Source organism: Macaca fascicularis, chromosome 4, assembly GCF_037993035.2.
Source record: "Macaca fascicularis isolate 582-1 chromosome 4, T2T-MFA8v1.1".
In the NCBI taxonomy this organism is placed as follows: domain Eukaryota; kingdom Metazoa; phylum Chordata; class Mammalia; order Primates; family Cercopithecidae; genus Macaca; species Macaca fascicularis.
Genome location: NC_088378.1, coordinates 111,597,956 through 111,621,933, shown reverse-complemented (window position 1 = coordinate 111,621,933; position 23,978 = coordinate 111,597,956). Strand labels below are relative to the sequence as shown.

The window sequence follows — 23,978 nt, the reverse complement described above, 5'->3', positions numbered from 1 at the left end:
CAGTTGGGCTTCCTGGTCGGGTGGGGACCTGGAGAACTTTTCTGTCTAGCTAAAGGTTTGTAAACACACCAATCAGCACTCTGCAAAAACGGACCAATCAGCACTCTGTAAAATGAACCAATCAGCAGGACGTGGGTGGGGCCAAATAAGGGAATAAAAGCAGGCAACCCAAGCCAGCAGTGGCAACCAGGTTTGGTCCCCCAGGCTGTGGGAGCTGTGTTCTTTGGTTCTTCACAATAAATCTTGCTGCTGCTCACTCTTTGGGTCCTTACTACCTTTATGAACTATAGCACTCACTGCAAAGGTCTGCAGCTTCACTCCTGAAGTCAGCGAGACCACAAACCTACCAGAAGGAGGAAACTCCCCACACATATGAACATCTGAAAGAACAAACTCCGGACACACGATCTTTGAGAACTGTAACCCTCACCACAAGGGTCTGTGGCTTCATACTTGAAGTCAGTGAGACCAAGAAGCCACCGGAAGGAACCAATTCCAGACACAAAAAGATAGGTTTATAACTAAATAGTATTGAATTTACACAAAAATTTTCTCTTCCTTTTTTATATTCCCCCTATTCTTTTTCACACTTGGAAGGTGTTTTCCAGCATAACTTCCACTTCCCTGCACACTCTCCTCCCTGTCATCAACGAGTAGTACTAACAACTGAAGTTCCTATGAGTGCAACAGACATAAACCAGTAGAAATTAATTTAGTAATTGTCAGATGAGACAAATCTGTTTCTCAATGGTTGGCTGCTAAAATATCATTGAAAATGCATTTTTTAAATGCAAATTTTAGGAGCACCTCCTTCAAGTAATTCTGTTTAGGTGAGCTGGGAAGAAGCCTAGCAATTCTCTGTGAAACCTTCTAAGGTGATTCTCATTCACAGGCAGGTGTGAGAACCACTGGCTAAATCAAAAGCAGAACTGATAGTCAATACTTCATTAAGGCCAAGCTTAAGAATGACTCAGTTGCACATTAGAATCACCTTTTGACATCTTTAAAATCCTGATGTTCAGGCTCTGGCCCAGATCAATCACATCAGGATGTCTGGAGGTGGGGTATTTTTAAAGTTTTTTTAAAGCTCCCCAGGTAACTACAATATGCAGCCAATATTGAGAATCTCTAAGGGTGGAAATAATCAGTCCGAGTTTTGTTATCAGAAGCAAAGCTGTACAGGTCTGCAGCAACCTAAGTTCTTGCCTCCTCAGAAGAAAGAATTTGACTGAGGGGCATAAGGCAGAAGGAGAGACTGAGACAAATTTTAAAGCGAGAGTGAAATTTTATTAAACAACTTTAAACCAGGAATAAAAGGAAGTAAGTTTCACTTGGAAGAGGGTCAACTGGGCAATTTGAGAGAGTAAGTGTACAGTTTAACGGTTGACTTAGGGTTTTATACATTAGCATGATTCCAGGGTCTTGTGTTCCTTATCCCCCATTCTTCCTTTGGGGGGGGGGGGCTGTCCACATGCACAGCAGCCTGCTAGCACTTGGGAGGGGAGTATGTGCAGTGTGTTTACTGGAATTGTACGCATGCTCACTTGAGGTGTTTTTTCCTTACCAGTCCAGTGTTCCTAAAGGAAGGTCATCCGCCATTTTGCCTCTTAGTGCACATGCTTGTGCCCACTCACCCAACTCCTCAGATCTTCTCAGGAAGCTGCTGATCACCAGTTTCAGGTGTTTCTGTCTATTGGAAGACTGCCTTTCCATGGTGCTGCTGCAACCAATTATTATTTTAGAGAGACTGTGTAACAACTGCCTGACCATCACCTGATGGTTGCCTGACATTCCTGGGAGTTGGGGGGCTCTCTCCTGCCCTGCTCCTGTGTGACTAGCTACCTACCATTACAGCCTATTTTGGTTGTTTGTTCTGCAGTTCTCCTCTCTCTTTTCCGTATTCCACTCTCTGGGCTAGAGTTGCAGAGTTGTCACCCTGAATGTGATGACATGTGAACATCCCTCTTCATCTTGACTATAGCTCCAACAGGGAGCAGGGAACTGGGTTTGCAGCTTCTGGGTGGCTTGTCCTCCACTGGATCAAAACATTTAAGTGTTCAAAACTGAAATGTGAAAGAACAATGTATCCTAATTTCATTTATTTATCCAACAGTTATTTAAGCTGAATGTAAATATTACCTTTCACTCACTCAAAGAAACGTAGGTTATACTCTAACTTGCTTACACATATCCACGTACAAACGCTGACACAAACACACACACACAGAGTTATATAATCTCTATTGAAAATTTTTGCTTAAAACTTTGTCTCTGTGTATTTCAGAACCGTGATGGGAAGGCAGAATTGTTAGGCACTCTAGGGTCCTTATAACTGCCTGTTTTGTCTGTGTAAGAATGGACACACAGAAGATAAAATTAAAATCTCAAAGATTATTGATGGTTAGCAGTAAAGGTGCCAAAAACAGATACAACACTTTTTACACAGCATTTCTCTACTACTCCAATTCCCAAAGGGCATTGTTGGTAAAAGCTTTAAGTTGAGTGGGGGATAATTCAGATTCCTCAGAGAAAACAGGAAGCCGGTGTGAGCATCCAGGGTCAGGCAATCAAAGCTAATGAGGTGATAAAGGACTGGCAGGCTATGAGTCATCAACACCTGCTGGCATTTTTTTCTGGAACACGTTTGAATATACTTTTTTATCTAAAATCTACTTCCTGTCCTTTTTTTTCCCTAATGTGTTTGATTCTGGTCCAGTGTGCTCTCAAATCACCCCAAGGGTTGGGATGCTTTCCTCAGTGTCTGTCATAAGAACGTGAAATAAAATAGCAATAGTCTGCTTGGTGATTGGAAAGTAGAGAAAATTTTAAAATTACCTCCAGTTTATATCTAAGTCAATTTAAATCAGGGGATGGGATGGGTCCAAACTCCAGCAGGACAAGCTCAGAATTTTATAAGTCAACAGAAAATAAGTTTGAAAACAAGTTTAGAACCTAAAATACAATTTGATTCAAAATTTCTCTAGAAAATAAAAGACTTTAAAGCACAGCAAAATGCAAATAAAAGGGCAAATTCAAGGCTAAAAATATTTTACAAGTTCCAGTGACCACACACACACACACACACACACAAATCCTATTTAAATATGGGATAGTGGGAAGCTGACATTGTACAACAAGAGCAACAACAAAAAAAGTACCAGGCTGATCCTCATATTGTTTTAACTCTGTCAATAACTACGAGCCCTGAGGAAGTCATATACAATTTTCAGAACCTTAGGTTCTTCATACTTGAAAGAAAGGTTAGGCATAATTAGTATCTTCCACATCTCCAAAACATTTACTTCTTGATGTACTTGGAAACTTCAAACTTCGAACTGTCTAAAAGATCTACATGTTTGCTTTATAAAGAAAATTGCTTTAAAATTGAATTTGGTACTTACATTCCCTCCCCCTTTAGAAAACTAAAACCACCTGAATTCACCCTACTTCAATTTAGTCTATAGAAAATTAATAATGCTCTACTAAAGAGCAGGCATTTTCCATAATGGAGAAAATGTTTCAAGGTAAAACATCTTTATAGAAATTGTTTCCCCTTGAGATCGCGCCTCTGCATTTCAGCCTGACAATGGACTGAGACTCCGTCTCAAAAATAACAAAATTGTTTCCCGTTAATTCTACATCCCACAACTGTTTTAATTAAAGAAGACCGTGGGGCCAGGTGTGGTGGCTCAAACTTGTACTCCCAGCACTTTGGGAGGCCAAAGTGGGCAAATCACTTGAGGTCAGGAGTTCAAAACCAGCATGGCCATCATGGTGAAACCCCCATCTCTACTAAAGATACAAAAATTACCTGGGCATGGTGGCGGGCACCTGTAATCTCATCTACTCAGGAGGCAGAAGAATTGCTTGAATCCAGGAGGCAGAGGTTGCAGTGAGCCAAGATCATGCCACTGCACTCCAGCCTAGGCAACAGAGTAAGACTCCATCTCAAAAAAAAAAAAAAAAAAAAAAAAAAAAAAAAAAAAAGACCATGAAGTCAAGTAACACTCTCTGGAAAGAAAATAGATTTTACTATTTATGGATAGGATTTTTCAGTGTTTGACCAGCATACCATCCTCTTCCCTCTTGCAAGTTCCTTTTTCTTGCTGAATCCTTTTTTCCACCATCATCTTAGCTTCCCAAAACAGAAAGACTTCTCTTAGTTTTCAGTTTCTTCATGAGTTTGGTTCAGAAGATTTTCTTGTTATTTCCAGAAGATTTTACTTCTTCCCTCCAAGTGATTCCAACATTTGACATAATAGAGGTAACTACCTTTATTCTCGAGAAACTCATTAGATATTTTGAGGCAATCTTGCTAATGGGACTTCTTTCTTATCAAAAATGGTCTTCCTTTAGCTTTATTGTCTAATGTGATGGCAACCATCCAGCTTTAAAATGAATAAAGACTTCAGATTTACCATGCAATTCATAGAAGCTAAAAGGTGAATCCTATTGTGAATCTCCATTGATTTAAAGTACAGAGAAGCTTACCATGTAATTCTGTTGTAAAACGCTATTGATTTACTGTATGATATAGAAGCTCATACTGTAGCTTTATTGTGAGACTCCTATTCACTGTGTAATATTATGAAACCAACTGAGTCACTTCATGGTGAAACTCTGATTTAATATGGATCCCAAAGGATTGTATTATGTCGCTGTATGGTAATAAAACTTGAAATTGTGTTAATTCATCGTGAATTTCTCAGTAGAAGCCCTTCTGTAGCCTGAGACATGGCTTTAGCCATGCCTTGGGCAACGGCAAGCACAGTCTTACTATATGGAAGTCGTTAAAAAGCAACCTCAGAACATCTTCTGGCTTAAGACATGTGCATTACTAATCTTCCTCTTGGTAAGAAAGATGAAAGATTTTACCCTCATCAGGAAATTATTAATAACAAAGTTCATAGCATAAATATGCCCAAATCTGAGAGGGGAAATAACAGTGTGATCCTCTTTAGTGTTAATTCACTTTAAGATTAGCTATATTTTATAAATACTTTGAGATGGCTAGTGACTATCTTCATTTGCCCACATTTTATTTTCTATTTAGAAAAGTCTATTATTTGAACTACAAAACTAAATAAGATAGCATAAAATAGATTATTATTTAAGGAGTGATATTTTAAATTTTCAGGAAAAAAAGTGTATTGTGGGAGGATTTTCAAACTTGAAAATTACGTAAAAGAAGCCATAAAGTGTATAAAATTTTATTATATTTCTTGGTGTAAATACCATAGTTAATTGGGAAAGAGTTATTATTTTATAAGATTATAAATCTGTTACTTATTAGAAAAGGCTTACTTTTCTTGAAATTTAATAAAATAAGCTCTTTTTAGAAGAAACTCAGTATCAAACATCATTTTTTGTATATGTTGGGGTTTTGTCCTTTTTATAAATTATTCAAATCTGTCTTTTTCTTAACTCTGCATGTTTCTTCTCTAACTCATAAATATGTACTTAGTAGTAAGAAAATGAGTGAATAGCCCTGTATTTCAGTCCTATTGTTCAAGAAATACATTGTGATTTAGTGTGCTAGAAAGATTCTTTTGAACTTTATAGACAGATACGAATCTGTCAGATGTGTTCCAGAAAGTTTCATTTTTGAATGTTCTCATTTTCTTAAATGTATATAGAATTTAACTGTGAAGAATGATGTTTGAGGGACTGCTTGAATCTGATGTATCATTATATTTTCTGTCAGTCAACAACTAAATACCTCTGCAGTCTATTAAAAGTAATGAAGTAAATTTTTTTTAAAAAAATCACACACACACACACAAAGTACTCCTTTATCCTATCCAAAGCAATGAGAATTATTGAGAATGCAAAGAAGGAAACAAGCCAAGACATCAGAACATATTGAGATTAAAATCCTGAAACTGGTCCCACATTTGCTTCCTCCTCTCCCCACCACGCACACAGCATGTCTGCCCCCAAGGGAACTCCTTCTTTTAAGCTGTAGCTCCCAACTAAAGAGGTCTTAAACCGTATGGACATGGTAAGGAGAAATCCATGTCTTCTCTCTTGTCACAAAAGATTAAAAATTCTGAAGGTCTTTGGCAAATATTTAATTCCTGCTTCCTTCTCCAACTGGAATAGTTAAAAAAAAAAAAGAAAAAAGAAAAGAAAAGAAAAAAGAAAAAAAAGAAAGAAAACAGAAAATTTGAAAAAAAAATTAAATACGTGCTTAACAAATATCAGGCACTATTTTAGTAGTTCTGCATGCAGTAACTGATTGACTCCTCACATTGACTTTCGACGTTTTATTGTACGTCGTTTTATTCTCATTTTACCAATGCAGAAGCTGAGCACAGAAGGTAAAAAACAAAACAAAACAAAAAAAACCTACCGAAGACTCAAGAAATAGTAAGTGGTGGAGCTGAGCCTCCAACTCAGATAGTCTAATTCCAGAGACTACACCATGTAAGACTCCACACTCAACTTCTCCAATAAGCATAGTGACTATACTTTTTCAGGTTGTTCAGTTGTGTGTGTTTCTTTGTAGAGATTTCGATCAATTACAGGTAAATACATTATTTCCTTCTATCCCATTATACTCTCTCTTTCTCTCTCTCTCTCTCTCTCTCTGTGTGTGTGTGTGTGTGTGTGTGTATCTGATGTGAATAATGCATTTCAGAATTCTTTACAGTACTGTGGGCAAAATGCAATGTGTAAAATGTCCTTTCCTGTTGTAAGTACATATCCTGACATAGCTGTTTCTGTCCTATGAAAAACTGTGCTTATTATTAAAGAGAACAAAGAGGTGTTGTATAACACCAACCAGTATCAAACAAAAAGCATGTGATCTCTTGACATTGCAAGAATTTTCCCTCCTGGGAATATCAGATAGCTCAAAAAGGTTAAATGTGCTGCCAAAATTATATTCTTAAAAATATCCCAAAACAAATAAAACAGAAGCCATTCAATCAGGAACTATTTTCTATAGAATCTCTCTCCTTCCTAAAAGAAGTAAGTGATGAAGTGAAATGAGATCATTTACACGTCAAGAAGCTTTTAACTGTCTTCACTGCAAACTTGATTAATAGTCATCACATTGGACCTAATAGCGCAGCAGATAACATACATTTTTAAGCATGTAAAAACCTTCCTTGGATATTAAGAAATATTCTAGGTGTTAGAACACCTGTTTGGCTTCTGTAGCAGTTTAGAATAGCAAACGTTAGCCCGAAGGGCACACGAAACTATAAGCATGGAAGTGGCATCTTGAAAGCAGCAAAAGGCTCTGTGGAATTTTTTGCCCTCAGATTCAGGGCTTATGGAAACCTCCATGAACTATTGGACAGGTCTTGATCTTGCAGGACAGTGCTCCTCAAACTTAAGCATTCAGAGAATATGCCTAGAGCACTTGTGAAAATACATATTTCTGAGCCTGTCAGTTTGCATTTCTAAAAAGCTCAGAGCTAATGCTTCTGCTGCTACAAGGCCTCCAGTTTAAGTTGCTTTGAACAATGCTATTTCAGGGCATCCTGCAACCAGTGTGATTCCTGAAACTGCCACACTTTTTTTACTATTCTTTTCTTTTTTCTCATACCAGTGAGACAGAAAAACAGCTCTGGCAACCATAAGGTCACTGTGCAGCATAGGGCTTCTCTAACTGGGAACATGAGTATGAAAATTGAGTATTTCTAAAATGGGGGATCCGTTCTATCCCACCTTCTCCATGAGCTTCAACTGAGGCAGGTGACCTTGCCAGTTGAATTCTTGGTTGTTGTTTCATTCTATGAAGAGAAGCCATGATGATTTGAAGTACATGTAGCGTCCAATTCAAATGCTTTGTAGATTTCAGTCAAGATGTTTCTTTATTCTCCACTTGGCTTTAGGCTTCTGTTATTCCAACCCATAGCATAGTGGTCAGTTGAAGTGTTGAGTAATTAAATCATGCAATCACTCACTTAGTGTTACCTCTTAAGAGGGATGTCCAAAGAAGCTTAATGTAATACATTTGTGAAGCTTCTTAGCAACAGGATCTGACTTTGTATGTAGTATTTTTATGAAAAAAAAAAAAAGGAAAACAATTAGTGTAACAGACTTGTTATAGGTAAAAAGGACATCCTCATTTACTAGATGGGGGAATTGTGGTTCTAAAAATCAGATTACTTTTTCAAGAACATGTGTCAAGAACATTGACAGACAGACAGCAGGCCTGCTGTGTGCCACAGTATGTGGAATGAGGTGAAACTGTAGCTGAAGCAAGCTGCCCAGCGGGCCTCCTAGGTCCATCATTGGATGAAGGGCACAACTGAGGCTACAGCACCTACAGTGCCAGAAAGAGTTGAAGTAGCACTGAGATGGCAGAAGAGACGGATCTCGAGGATGCCCTCACCATGTGAAGAGAAGAGACTGCATGTCTCACCAGACCTCCTAGTCTGAAACAATAGGCGGCAGCAGATGACTAATTACCAGGTGTGACAAGGGACTTCCTGTAGAGAGAGGCCAGTGAAGACTCTAAAAATTGTAAAGAACCAATATGTAGATTTTTAGGCCAACAGAGTGAGGAAGAGGTCATAAATTAAACACCGATGGGTTGACTTTGAAATACCGGTGGGGCATTCCAGTGGATGTACTTTTTGAGAAACTAATTTGACAATCATTTGCTTATAAGTAAAAACTGAAGGTGTAGGCTTTACCATCACCACCATTGGGTTTTTATGCCATCCCACCAGGACTCCCCTTTTGCCTGTCCCATCCGTATTATAATAGAGAGAACAGCCATATTCACACAATGTGCCATCTCCCTTCCAGGTCATAGTTCACTGGATGAGGAGTGAGTACATTGCCCAAACTGTACTAATGAATTTGGAGTTCAGACTAGAAGAGACTAGCTTCAAACAGGTTGCTTGTTCAACATAAAAGACGTAAATTTGGGAAGTTGTTTCAGTAGGCATTTTCCATCATGTAGAGAAAGAAACAGAGAAAGCCAGTCTAAAGCAGAAGTGAAAGGATGATGTTGGCATGAGGAGAAACACAACAGAGGTGAGAACAGATAGAAAAGATGTCCTGGGTTATCTACAGTACTTCTGTTTCAGGTTAGATTCACTCATAACACCTAGATGCATTGAAGGTCTTAGGGTCCCTGAGGCACTCTTCTATCTCAACTGAAAAAATTCCTTATTTTGTTTAATCGAATTCAATTTGATTTCCATTACTTTTAACCAAGAGTCTTGGCCAGATACAGTGGCTCTTGCCTGTAATCCCAGCACTTTGGGAGGCTGAGGCAGATGGATCACTTGAGGCCAGGAGTTCAAGACCAGACTGGCCAACATGGTGAAACCCCGTTTCTACTAAAAATACAAAAATTAGCCAGGCTTGATGGTGCGTTCCCATCATCCCAGCTACTTGGTAGGCTGAGGCAGGAGATCCATTTGAACCTGGGAGGCAGAGGTTTCAGTGAGCCAAGATCACGCTACTGCATTCCAGCCCGGATGACAGAATGAGACTGTCTCAAAAATAAATAAATAAATAAATAAATAAATAAATAAATAAATAAATATCTTAATCCATAGAAAATAATATTAATAACAAATAGATGTTGTAGGGACAATTTTTAGAGGGAGGAAAGGACCAAGAATGGAAGGATCTTGAATAATAATCAACATCAAATTTCAGGCAGAAAAGAGGAATTCACAAGACATTGAAAAGCTGAGAAGTGGCCAGAGACAGAACATCTAGAACCTCTATTGTCTTGCAAGTCAACAGAAAAGGATTTTGACAAAGAGGTAGAGGTCAGCAGTTTCAAATTCTGTTTACTAGTCATAAAACATGAATCAGAAATATCCCCTGTATTTAACAAGAGGGAGGTTACTATTAATCTTAATGAGAACAGTTGGAGTGGATTGGTGGAGGTAGAAACCAAAATATTTAGGGACAGTGACAGGAAGCTATGGGGAGTAAATAGTAAGAGGAAGTAGAAAGAGCCAGGACATGTAACCTAACAAATAAGTTTGATTTTAAAGAGAAGGAGAGAAGTGAGAAGGGTACTTGGGGTTAATAGATTTTGTCCTTGTGTGTGTGAGCATGTGTGTGTGTTGCATTATGCACCTTGCAACCATGTCAACATGTTAAATTCTGATGGGAAAGAAACGGAGAGGGACATTACTGGAGATACAGTAGAGAGAGGGTATTACTAGCATTAGTGCATGAGAAGGCCAGAGGGGTGGGATTCTGACAACAGTGAGAGGCACCACTTGCACTGGAAGTAGAGAGAAAGTAGAAAGGTGATAAGTCTGATATAAGACGCCTGTTCTTTGTCAGGGAATTAAGGAAGTGTTGCCACGAGACACAGCCCTATTAGAGTTAGTTTTATCTGCCCCTTCCTAGCCACATTTCTTTCCCTTCTTCAAGTGCTGAGGTCATGGGGCCTTATAACCCTTGCCATCCTGTGAGAAAGGTGGTTGGAGCTAAGGAAATCTGTGATCCAGCCCAAGCCTTCGCACTGTTTGATCAGTGTCATCCTCCCCTATGCTGCTTTGTTTTCTCCTCACAACATAAATTCTATCCTCTGTCCATAGACATTTAGAAACACTTCTCTTAATTAAGTTAAAAACTCTTTGTGGGAGTAAAACATGTATTGTCCAGTTTTGTATCTTCCCCTTCAGTAACTTACATACAAATGGCTCTCAAAAGCAATTATTTCAAAAATTGAATAAAAATGCTACCTAGTGTCTAACTTAAACAATTCATTATCTATCTAATAATCGTTTTTCACTTCAAACACTAAAGTATCATAATTTCTGTTTACCTCATAAAAAGTGAATTGATATATATGTTTTCTAGTGATCACAGAAAGAAGACAAACACTTTGTAGCATTTATTTAACTTGTAGATATTGTAGAAGCTCTTATAATGTGATTCATTTTAATGAACCTCCAAAGTAACAAATTACTGGATTTTCTTTTTTTCATAGTTTATTAAAGATTTCTTCTTTAGTTCTTTTCAGATCTATTTATTTCAAATCCATTGCAGAGTCATCCAAAATTTAAGACATTTAGATTAATTTTAGGCATCACAGAATGCAGCTAATGTTTCTGCGGTTTTATATTTCTACATCTCTTGAATATACCCTTAAATATTGGTAATATCATATCCTGCCAACAATCCTTTCCCCCTTCCCCTCTGATATTGAGCCTGTATTTAATATCTATTAACCTAAATATATTCAAATGCAAGTCATGTGGTTGGGAATGCCTTTCTGCTGTTAGTATTTCTAATACATTTTTTCAATTTTCATTTATTCACAGTAACTAGATTTGAAATCCAGTTACTTTTATGTTTAATATTCAGCTTTGCACTGAATTCTGAGCCACCAACACTGACTGTTTAATGGTACGTTGCTGCCCTCTAGCTTATGTTTGAAAACTTTTCTATAATGTAACAATTTATCCAGTAGTCTCTTGGATATGCCCAATAAATTGATATTCATTTGTATATAATGAATCATATATTAGCGGTTTTATAAACATTAAATTTTTATAGTTATTATTTAAAGTGTTGTTTTTCTTTCCAGGTAAAACTGATTGTATTAATCTTAGGGAACATCTTAAAAAGAAAAGAAAAGAAAAAGCTTTGTTATGTCATTGTGTAGCAGGTTCTCAGCCAATTTCTTTTTGCCTTAATTTACACATTTCCCCTCCATGTAGGTTGGCTATTTTCAAAACTCAATGTGTTTTCTTATCTTTTATTTCTTAAGCAGCCAGAGAGAAGTATCAAATCCTTTATGCTCTCAATGAATGCTGAGTTCTTGTCAAATAATATTTCTTAAAATGAAACAAAATAAATGATTGGCACTATTTCAAATTCTAAGGATGGTCAGAAATTTCAGCCAGGTGTTTTTTGGTGTTCAAAAAAATTATGAAACTACTTAAGGCTTGAATTACTATTATCTGACAAAAGTTCTGAAATAATGTTATGGCATCATACTTTTGATAAGATCTTCTGGTCTGGATAGAGATATCAAGCACATATCTACTACCTACGTCTGTTCATTTTAATGCCTAGAAGCCTTAAAATTAAAATGTAATATTCAGCATAATTTTCGGTGTTGTACTCAGCTGAGTCCGTGTAGTGAAGGGCATTTTGGTGTAGCACAGAGACCATGAGACTGAGAGTAGAAACCTGGATTTGATTCCTAGTTCTTTCAACACAACAACTTTTTAGGGTCTTAAATCTCTTGTTTTTAAAAATAATAAGTATACCTTTCTCATAAAATTGTAGACAGCATGAAATAAGGAAATGAATGAGAAAGTGCCCACATGATGTATGTTATGTACTAGGAGCTTAATAAACCTTTGTTTAATCTGTATCTAGTATACACATTCAATTGTTCCTAGTCTTCTGATTAAGGGTAATTCTATCCCTTTCTTTCTTCTTCTCCCTTATCAAAGTTTTCTTGCTCGTTGCTTGTCTTTTTATATACTGTTTTTCAGTCAGGCTTCTTTTTAAAAATTCAAACTACTTTAAGAAAAAGGGAATTTTTTAAAAAAAAATTAGATATTTAATAGAATCTGGGAGGTCCAGAAAATCAGGTTCAGAAGCTATGCTTGACTCTTCCAGAGACCTGACAGCCACTGGCATTGGACAATAGCAAAACCAATGCCCCCCCACAATGCCACCCCAGGATGGCACCCATGGATGCCTGTCGCTGCTGCCTCCTTCAGGCTCAGCAGAGTGGAGTCCCTGAGGGTTTTATGACTGCATCTTGCATGGTCCTTGTACCATGGCAGCAAGAGAAACTGGGAAGGTGAGGTTCTGACTTCTACTTGGGAGACAAGAGCCCAAAGAAGAGGGATTCCACAAATGTAAGAGAGCTACTGAAAGGTTCCCCATGGCTAAAAAACATGACAACTTCACCTTGCTCTCTCTTTTTTTGTTTTGTTTTTGTTGTTGTTGTTGTTGTTCTTGTTCTTGTTCTTTTGATCCCCATCAAGCTAATCAAATGGTGTTTATTCAGGAGTTTCTAGAAGCAGAAAACCTGAAGAAGTTCTTCTAATGGCAGAAATTGTAGGATCAATGAAAAAACACAAACTGTTGGTCTTCTCCACTGTCTCTATTCCTCCCTCTCTCCGGATATGTGAATTTGTGTGTTTTATACTGAACAAGCACAGTATTGTATTATGCTAATAACATATGCATTGATTGATTGATTGATTGATTGATTAAACATTAATTGAATTCCAGAAAATATGCAAGGAACAAGAAGTATTAATGCAAATGTAAGTAAGATCTGTTCCTTTTATTCTTAGAATTCACATCCTAATTAGGAAGTATCATGCAAACCCCTAATTTTAGGCAGCATGAGAAGAGCTTTAATAGGGAAGGCACTGTGCACATAGGTAATGTTTAAAGATACAAATTCTAACCCCTATAATAGAAAACCCAGGGTTAAAGGTATTGTCCATTTATATCTATATCATAAACATATTGGTAAGTATATTTTGTCAAACAGATGACTGGAGATATGTCAATAGACTATTCTGTTTTACTGATAAGCTCAGACTTCACTGTATGCTTTCCATTTTTATTCAGATTAAAGTTTTTTTATCTTTCATTGCCTTCAAATAATCATTTCAAGCTTTGTTGTTATTCAGACACTGTAAAATGAAATTTTAGATTATAGAATGTCCTTGAAAATAGAAACTTGTTACTACAATACTAATGTTTTAGTTTCTAGTCTTAAAACATTATCGCTTTTAATTTACATTTTTTATGTATACTCATTTAATAACCAACTTTAAATTCAGTAATCACATTTTTCCCCTAAGCTTTGATTAGAACAATTATAGTAAATGAAAATAAGAAAGTAATTTTTGTAAAGCTATTAATAAAAAACCCTTTTCGAGCCATAAAGAAGCTTTCCAAATAGTTTTTTTCAGCATTAGGCCTCCAAAAAAAAATTATTTCTGTTCTGCTTAAGACACCCAGATCCAAAACTCTTTCATTGTCTGCTCATCTTTGTTTTGGTCTCCCCTAGTATAATGGCCCCCAGCAAAAGGCCTAGCACACAAATGGTGCTCAATAAGTGCTGCTGAATGAATGTCTGACCCTCTTAACCCAGCCTAAGAAGGTAGAAGCATCAGCAGAAAGTCCCTTCAACAATAGAAAGCCTATGAACAGATGAAAGAAATAGAAAAATAGGTAACTGATTTTGACATGTACCTACCCCAATTTGTCTTTGGCCCTGAACTCTGTTGGCCAATGCCTCTTTTCGGGTTGCCTTAAAGAACAAGAATATACATCAGCACACACCTGACTGAAATCTTGGTGGAGACTGCCACACCAACTTACGTTATCAACTGATTTGTAATCTATGGCTGAATATTTTCTGTTGACTCACTACTGTACACTTAATTCTGAAGATAATATATATAATGTCTTCACATGGCATCCTGAGTACTGTGTTTTAAGTTATGCTATTAATGTGAAAGGGGAAAAAAGGGCTTCAAACACTGTGATTAACAGACTTTTTACAGCATCTTTTACTTATTATGGTAAAATGAAGTCAATGCATTAGACACATTTCATTAAGGCCTATGGACTATAAAGGGATATGCCAGTTTATAGGGATAGGTTAGAGCCAATCCCATTTTTTGCATGTGTGGATCCCTTTGATTAACTCAGATTATCCTCTTTAGAAGTGGGATTATCCTCTTTAGAAGTGGGAATATTGAGGAAGTGGTCTTTCACTGGTTCTTATACCTTTTTTCTTTCATCCCCAAATCCCTCAAATGCCCCACTCATATGCACGCACGCGCACACACACACATACACACATTCAAAACACACATGCAAAAGAGAAAAATTTCATTGCAACTAACAAAGAATCAAAACCATTGTGGCCTAAAGAAGATAGAAGTTTGGTTCTCTCTCAGGTAAATGTCTGGATGTAGGCAAGTCAAACTGCTCTACAAAGCAGAGGTTCCACCTTATTACTGCACCCTGTGGAGCAAACCTTCCTTCCCAAGGACATTATCCTAGCCATATTATCTGTAGGCCAGTCAGCAGGAAGGGTGAAGGTAGCTAGAGAGAAAAGGCAGAGTACACAGCATCTGTCACTTAGAAAAATGTCCTAAAGTGTGGTAGGGCATGATGGCTCACGCTTGTAATCCTAGCACTTTGGGAGGCCAAGGCGGGCTGTTCACCTGAGGTCAGGAGTGCAAGACCAGACTGGCCAACATGGTGAAACCCCATCTCTACTAAAAGGCCAGGCATGGTAGCAGACACCTGTGATCCCAGCCACTTGGGAGGCTGAGGCAGAAGAATTGCTTGAACCCAGGGGGCAGAGATTGTAGTGAGCCAAGACCCGCCATTGCACTTCAGCCTGGGTGACAAAGTGAGACTCCATCTCGAAAAAAAAAAAAAAAAATACAAGAAAAGAAAAGAAAATGTCCTAAAGAACTTACATACAACACTTCTACTTTCACCTCTTTGCACTGAACCTAATAACATGACCACATCCAACCTTAATGAAGGCTCAGAAATATCATTTCATTTTTCATTGCTTTCAATGAACATATTGAGGCTTTATTACTGAGAACAGAGGGGGAAATGAATATAGGCAGACAACTAGAAAATTGGCATGAGAGTCTTCCTTATCCCTCACATGATGTAATGTGTGGGATTTCATTTTGGAGGTTTCAGGACAGATTCCCTTCCTTCCCCCACCTACCCTACACTATCTTTTTCTCTACCCCATATGCATCCATGAATTTTATTCTTTTCCTTTTTTTAAGACAGTGTCTCACTCTGTCCTCCAAGCTGTAGTGCAGTGGTGTGATCATGGCTCACTGCAGCCTCAAATGCTGAGGCTCAAGCGATCCTCCCTTCTCAGCCTCCCAATTAGCTGGGACTACAGGCACATGCCACCATGCCAGGGTTTGTTTTTTTTTGTTTGTTTGTTTGTTTGTTTTTTTTTTAGAAATGGGTTCTCTATGTGGTCCAGGCTGGACTCAAACTCCCGGCCTCAAGCAATCCTCCCGCCTTGGCCTCCCAAAGTGCTGGGAACTTTCTTCTTATGTATCCAAACACACTTCTTTTGTGTGTGGAGAAAAGAAGGGAGTAATTAGTGAAGGACAGACTGACTTTCACTATTTAAGCTACTGAGTACTAAGAATTTTAATAAGAGGATCTGAGCCAAATTCTCATCCTCTCCTTGTGTGTTTGCTATCTAAATTGAAACCACAGTCAGTTTTAATTGAACATAAAATCTGCTGTTTGATCCTAAGCAGTAGAACAACATTTTCATTTGCTAGTAAGTGGATTTTGGACTTCCTCCCAAAAGAAGCTAAACTTTAGTGATAGTTACAATATTATCTCATTCAAACAAAGGCCTGGAACATGTAATATTCTCTGGGGAGGTACCAAGCTCTGTGAGCAGCAGATTTAGTAATTTGAATAACAAACTTAAACTCCAAACAGCCCCGGCTAGCCGGGAAGTTGTTCTGACACTCCACAGAGCACGAGAGGTTTCAGAGGGACATCTAGTTTCAAAGAGTGAAGCAGAGTAGACAGAGCCCGCCTACCCTCACACACAAACTTCTTTCTATCTATACTTTATGTATCAAACTTCTATACGAGGCATTGTTTAAAGAAAGGCTTTAACTACTTTTAAAATCTGACCTCGTTGTTCCCAGCTCCAATTCTATTCCTTAGGGATTTGTTTCTTGAGGACATTATAACCTTGAAATTCATAAGCTTTTCAGGAGCTAGTGGAAAAGCGTGAAAAGAGAAGTGACTTAGGGGAAAACTGCCTACCTGTCATTATTTTGGCAAAAGTTTATTTAACTTGTTTAGAAAGACCATAATGATGCACACAACCTAGATTCACAATATTATTTGATTAGCAAGACTATATTAGTATATTTGTCTCCCTGGAAGTCATAACCTATGTGTACCATTAAAATTTTTCCTCCTTTTATTTTTTTTCTTTTTTAGTCATTTAAATTTGCTTTCTAATGCTTAAGTCTTTTTTTTTAATGTGCAAATATATTTATTGCCCCCCAAAATTGGATATTCCTATCCAGGTCAACATACACATAGGAAATAACTAACTGACAAGATCTGGTAAGTTTGCATATTGTAGCTTCAACACGACTTTGTTGTTTGTTTCTGTTATCAGAATCTTCTCAGCAGTCCTACTTCATCTGTCAAATATTCCATGGAGGAAAAAAAAAAAGTCAAAAGCATTCCTAGTCTTGTTATTGTTACTGTTGTTAATTACAAAAGTTCAGTCTTTGTTTTGGTAGATTAGCTTTAAGTAACAATTACATCTTTAAAGGAGTAGTTATGAGTTCTACTCTAAATAAAATACTCTAAGAATTTATTTCTCTCTGCAGCTATTTCTTCATTCTCCAACTCATATTTCTTCATGGCAACAAAATATCGAATAAAGGTTTCTCCTAGAGCCTGCCTCAGACATTGATCTTCTTCCAGTGCCACAAGGGCATCTTCCAGTTTTAAAGGGATCTCAGAAGTTTCCGCTTGGTAAAAGTCTGTGCTCTCATCTGGACCAGCCAAGACCTCATTACTGCTATGAAGTCCATCTAAGCCTGCAGCAACAGTTGCAGCCAGCACCAAGTAAGGGTTTGCTGTTGCTGAGCCTAGCTTATTTTCTATCCGGGCGCCTTTCTCTCCATGACACTTGATATTAAATATACAGCTGTTGTCATTGTATCCCCACGTTGTAGGCACACTGTCCTTCAGGTCTTTACGGTCCTTGGAATAACGCTTTCGGCAGCTAACAGTAGGCGCCATCAGGCAGCTGAGTGCGGCAGAGTGCTTCAAGAGTCCTGCCAACCATTTTTTCCCAGTGATCGTCAGCTGCTCAGTTCCAGAAGTGCTGCAAAACATGTTCTTCTTCCTATCGACATCCCAGAGACTATGAGACAAAATCCCTGAATTACAAAATCCAGTCTCAATGAAGAAGCTGGAAATGTAATTGTATTTCCTTGCCACTTCTTTGACACCTGTTCTGAGGGTAAATGCATTATCAGCTGAGCTAATGCCAAATTCAGGCAGGAAACAGATTTCCATCTGACCAGGCCTGGTAGAGGAGGAAAAACTCTCGACATTTGCTCCAGTGTGATACAAGCCATCAACAAGTTCCTGCATGAAGGGCTGATCATGGTTATTTAAAAATGTTGAAGCAGGAAATGATATAGTCTTTGAATTTAAAAATTCGGGCACACCAAAAATGCAGAAATCACAGATGAAAGCAGAAAGCAGGGAAAAGCCAGAGGCCTGCAGCTGGCTCAGCTGCCTCTTTGCAATGTACCTTGGGGAAGTCAAAAGAGGCTCACCAGTCACAGTGAAAGTATCACATATCACTCTTGCAGTTCTATCAGCCCATGGCAAAACGCTAAAGGTTGATATCTCTGGCATTAGGACTATGTCACTATTAAAACATGTGGCTCTTATGCGATTCATTTCACTGTCCTTAGGATTCGGTATCACTTCAAGATAACCTCGGGGCATGCAAACTCCATGGCTCACTTTCTCCTAAAGAAGGAAAAAAAATGAAGAAATTAGGTTTTGAAAACAAACAAAAGGGTTGGGGGAGAAAAAGCCTTGCTAATGAAAAAAAAAATATATATATACACACACACACACACACATATATATATATATGTTTAACATTTGTTGGTTAACACTAACTTGGTATCAGATAAATGTCAAATATTTTAAAATAAAACCCCCAAACAATGCAATGTTTTAAGCCTTGAAGGCCTTAAATGCTCTTAGATCTCAAAATAGCAGTTATAAATAAAAGATATAATGATAAAGAAAATCCGTTATAGCGAAAAATAAAGGTAAAGCCTTATGGAATTATTTGAAATTATCATCATCAAAAGTACTTCCTGAAGCACTTTTTATTTTATAGTACAGTTGTTAATTCTTCAGATAAGGCTTTATTTTTGCTTATTTTATTGTAACCCTGAGTTAACTGACCCTCAAAAGTCTACAGTAAACAATTCTCAATCCTTCTCAAATTGCAGACTACGGTCAATACTGTGGCACACAGCACATTTGTCCTAACACCAGGGGAGCCAGGACGCTGACAGCTGCATTCCTCTCTTTATTCACTCTTACAACCCATTTAAGAATTAAAAACCTCACTGTCTCAGAGTCCCAGAACCCTTGTCTGTGAATGTGGACCTGTAACTCCAAAGTTAGAGCTTCCAAAATGTTGTAACCTTCAAGTCAGCATGAACTGGTTGTCAACAGATCTGCCTTCTCATCCTAGCTCTTTCATTAATTGCTTCTGTGAATTTTGGCAAGTCACTGGGTTATGTGCCTCAGCTTCCACATCGGTAAAACACGTGTTAGACTAGACGATTGCTAAGGTACTTTCTAGTCGTTTATTTCTAGGTTTCAGTGAATTTGGTCATTTATTTAACTTTTGCTCTGTGCCAGGCAACAGGGAAGCGATAAGGTTATTAAGTTGAACAGACGCGTAAAACAATTTCTGGAAATTATGTATTAGATATATCAACAAGGTTGAAGGTTACTTTAATAGATGGAGAAAAATCACTGAGTATAAAAGGTTGGTTCCCATGAAGTCAGTGAAGATCATGAGGTTAATAAAACAACCTAGCAATCTGTAAGCCAGATGCTTTCCTTTTCTTTCTTTCTCTTTCTTTCTCTTTTTTTCCGCTTATAAACAACAGAAATTTATTCCTCTTTAGTTCTGGAGACTGAGAAGTACAAGATGAAGGCAACAGCTGATATGGTGTCTGGTGAGGGCTGCTTTCTGGTTCGTATATGGCTTCTTCTCGTGTATCCTCACATGATGGAAGGAAGCCAGATTATTTCTTATGTTACCTCCAGAATCCAAGAAGCATGGCTATCAAAGAGGGGCTGGTATTAGCCAAAGTAATTTACTGGTTCACTCTTCTGCATTTGCCCATGAACCACTGCCTCCTTCACTTTCCACCATCTCTACACACATTTTTGAATGCTATTTGACTGAACTGATCCAAGTCTACTTTCACTAATAATAAAGTTGAGTGAGCCAAGCACTATTTGGTGCCTACCTAATTTTCCAACTCACTCATAGACCTGTACATGTAAACTTTATACACACACACACACACACACACACACACACACACACACACATGCATACTGTGGGATATTTGAATACTATAGCATGGAATCCTTTAATTCATATTTTCACTATAAGCAATAATGTCATTTCCCTGCTTGTCAGTTTTTTAGTTTGAAATTCCGTATATTAGTTCTTTACATAACTAAAATGAGAAATAATATATTTTATTCATGAGACTTCTATGAGTTCCTGCAATTTAAATCTGTGTTTGTATTCACTTGGCTGTGAGTAGTAGAGAACAGCTGGGTTGCCATTTCACTCCAATAGTCCTTCATGAACTCAAAAAATAGTAAAAAGTCACACTTTATTCTTTAGATTATTTAATACGTATTTTTTTGAACACTCTTTTCTGGCACTGTAATTTGCTTTATTCTTTTTTTGGACATAAAGAATGCAAACTACTCTCTATTAGTTATGGGAAATATATGAATATACATGAATATACTCATGATAATATATTGTCTGAAGCAGCGTTTATAGATATAAAGCACTGGAACAACTTCATCTTCAATATAGATCACTATGGGCTCAATAACATGTTTGCAGAATAACTTAAATCCTTATCAAAAATGAAACTTGGACCATAGTAAAGGTTATCTTTTGAAATAAGCCAAGAATTAGTTACGAGTCTATAGCAATGTATCATGTTTTGGCTAGATCAAATATAGAAAGAGCCTACATTATTTGCATATAATTTAAATAAAAATCAACACTTTTGATAGAACAGAGATAATATAAGTTGGTTGTAAGGTTTAAACCTTAAACACCACACACACATGCAATGTTTAGGTTACTTTGCACAAATGAATTTTTTTTTTGAGATGGAATAAAGTACACACACACACGATATTTAGGTTACTTTGCACAGATGAATCTGTTTTTTTCTTTTTTTTTGGAGACGCTGTTTCACTCTTTTTGCCCAGGCTGGAGTGCAATGGCGTGATCTCGGCTCACTGCAACCTTTGCCTTCCAGGTTCAAGTGATTCTCCTGCCTCAGCCTCCCAAGTAACTGGATTACAGGCCCCTGTCATCAGGCCCAGCTAATTTTTGTATTTTTAGTAGAGACGGGGTTTCACCATGTTGGTCAGGCTGGTCTCAAACTCCTGACCTCAGGTGATCCGCCCACCTCAACATCCCAAAGTGCTAGGATTACAGGCATAAGCCACCGCGCCTGGCCTCTTAAACCTATTTTTAATGTCTAGTCACAGCAAATTTTCCAAAATAAATTATTTTGTCTTAAATTACAAATATTCATTGTGCTAATATCATTATTTATACCTTCACAAGTTTCAAAAATGAATTTAAAGTGGCTTCTTAAAAAAATATCGATACTCTATGATCATTAAATGAGAACAAAATAATAATAACGAGGTAATGAAATAGTGAAGTTAGTTATTAGGAAACTGGGACTAAGAATAAATATAGCCATTGAGAAGGTGTATAATGAGTTACATTAAAATTTTCATGATAGACAAACTTTTTCTCTAGCTAAACTCTAGAAAAAAAAGTGTTTTTTATATGTGGGATATTGAACAAAATAGTGAAAAATATTTTCAGTAACAGTTGGATAAAAATAGTATGCAGAATTTTTCTCTTTGTGTCAATTATATCAATCCTTAGCAAGTATAAGCAGCATACTGTTTTATTTTTGTAAAAGGATTCCACTGAGAAACTAGAGTAATGTCCTATATATGGACTTGTAGGTGCCATTAGTAAAATAAATGATTAAAATTTGATAAAAACTGAATAGCAAACAGTTTTATATTGAGGTCTTTGGCAAGTACTTAAAGTGCCAGTTACTTTTCCTTATGATTGGAAGAGATTCATTTGAATTATATTCTGGGCCTGTCCACAAGAAAATCCACATTTTTTATAAAAATTAAACAACATATATTCTTGCCTGGATGAAGAGGAAACAATATCTGCAAGCAGCTCCAAATAATTCCTTAAGAAACAAGTTTGAATCTGTTAGAATTCTTTAAAAAGTGTTTTTGAAGATGTCCAGTTTTTCCCAACATGAAGCAAATTTAACAATTAGAATCTGATATTAATGTGATAAAAGTATAATATTTTAAAATAGTTAAACCTAGAGGATGCTTAACTTTCACACTTTCTTAAATAGTACTGACCTGATGTCCCTTGCTAAGAAATTTGATATTTAATTAACACAACAACTCAGTCATCAAAATAAACACATGACAAAAACTGATACAAAAAATTAAGGAAGTCTCAAAACAACAAAAACACAGTATTTGTTGATATCATCATTTTCAGGAATTTAATAATATTCATTAAGTCATCCAACAACAATGGACTATTTTCTTATCAGAATTTGGAGCCGAAAGGAATATGTTTTTTATCTAGCAAATTATTTCTATTTAATCATTTTTTCCTCTTTATGTTTGCTCTTGGGTCTTCTGTTGCAATTTTCTTGTGTCAAATAAAATACAATCTTCATAATTGCAGTAAGGGAGAAAAAATAATTCTGTAGAGCAAAATTATTCAAGGCAGAAGGACTAAATTTACCAGTCTTAATTAGTTTTGTATTTCTATTGGGTAAAGAAATTGCTGTTTGAGAGCCGAGAGTACACGTTTAGCTCCTTGGGGAGCAATAACATGTTTGGGAGGAACAAGGGAAGAAACAAAATAAGTTATTGATTTTCAGCTTGAATTGCTGTATAGATTACAAGAAAATAAGAAACAGTAATAAGAACCATTTGCCTGCTAATGGTCATGAAATTACATTCAGTCACAACTGTGTGTTAAACTCACTTGAAAAAAGTGTGCAGGGATAGTCTTAGACCTGGACACGCCATGGAGGTCTGTTGCTTCAAATCGTACAAACTGGAGGCGATTTTTGGCCATGGCTTGTCTAATGTGTTTCATTCTAGAAGAGAGTTGAGGTGGGGCCAGAATTTGACTGCTGTCCCTCATGCAATCTGCAAAATAAAAAAAAATAGGTTCTAACTCAGGAGATCATGATGGACTGAGAAGCAAAAGGAGATTACAGAGTAGTGAATTAGTCAATATTATTAATAAAAACATTAATATTCATCATGTCACTGGCTTACAGTTGGATCTCTTACTTTTCTCATTCTACCCTTACCATCTTCCCAAGAATATTGTGTCTAAACAACCTGAGATCATTTATCAGTTAGGACGAGGTCAAAATTGACATTATTTGCATAAGGATATAGCGAAATCTTATGTAGATACTTACTGAAAATCCTTTTGCTTATGGAAATTAGAACATATTTGCATAAGTTCACAGCAAAAAAGGGACCATAAAAGCCTGTCTGTAGGTGACTATTATTGAACATATTTGGGCTTCTTGAACTAACTGTTAATTTCTAAATTTAAATTTCTATGTGATTAAAAGTGAATTTGGTTTTATTTTCTGGGGTTTTGTCTCATTCTGGGAGTTTTTTACCCAAAGGGCTTTATATATTTTTAACGGCATCTAACTCTAAGAAGTCTACACATTTCTGTCAAATTTAAAACTTGCTTAAATAAGCAAACAAATGTGTCTTTTTTTTTTTTTTTAAGAATGAGCATGTAGGAGATTAAAAATCTGGACTGCGTACTCAATTTAAAATTAGAAACATAAAAAATGTTCTTTTCAAGAATTTAAGATAGTTTGCAAATTCCAACTTCAGAGCTAGAAGAGAACCTTGGAGATAAATCATTTAATCTAACCAACTCGTTAGCTTGAGTCCCAAAGTGGCACAATGAGTTACTCCAAACCACACTATCAGTTCACTGCAGAACTGAAACTAGAATGCAGAGTTTTGATTCACGCTGGGTGGTTTATTACCACAAATTAAATTAGTATGTCTATAGCACATAGAATTGTCAG

The 23,978-nt window shown here is 36.9% G+C and overlaps 1 protein-coding gene across 1 annotated transcript in view; it reads right to left on the bottom strand.

Moving 5' to 3' along the window:
* Positions 1-16,779: 16,779 nt before the first annotated feature.
* LGSN (lengsin, lens protein with glutamine synthetase domain) overlaps positions 16,780-23,978 on the bottom strand; it is a 40,955-nt gene continuing 33,756 nt past the window's right edge. Inside the window, exons 4-5 of the mRNA XM_015449259.4 lie at positions 22,895-23,061; positions 16,780-18,513 (exon numbers count right to left, since the gene is read on the bottom strand). Coding sequence (XP_015304745.2) covers positions 17,314-18,513; positions 22,895-23,061 — 1,367 coding nt within the window. The 3' untranslated portion in view covers positions 16,780-17,313. The remainder of the gene's footprint in view (positions 18,514-22,894; positions 23,062-23,978) is intronic.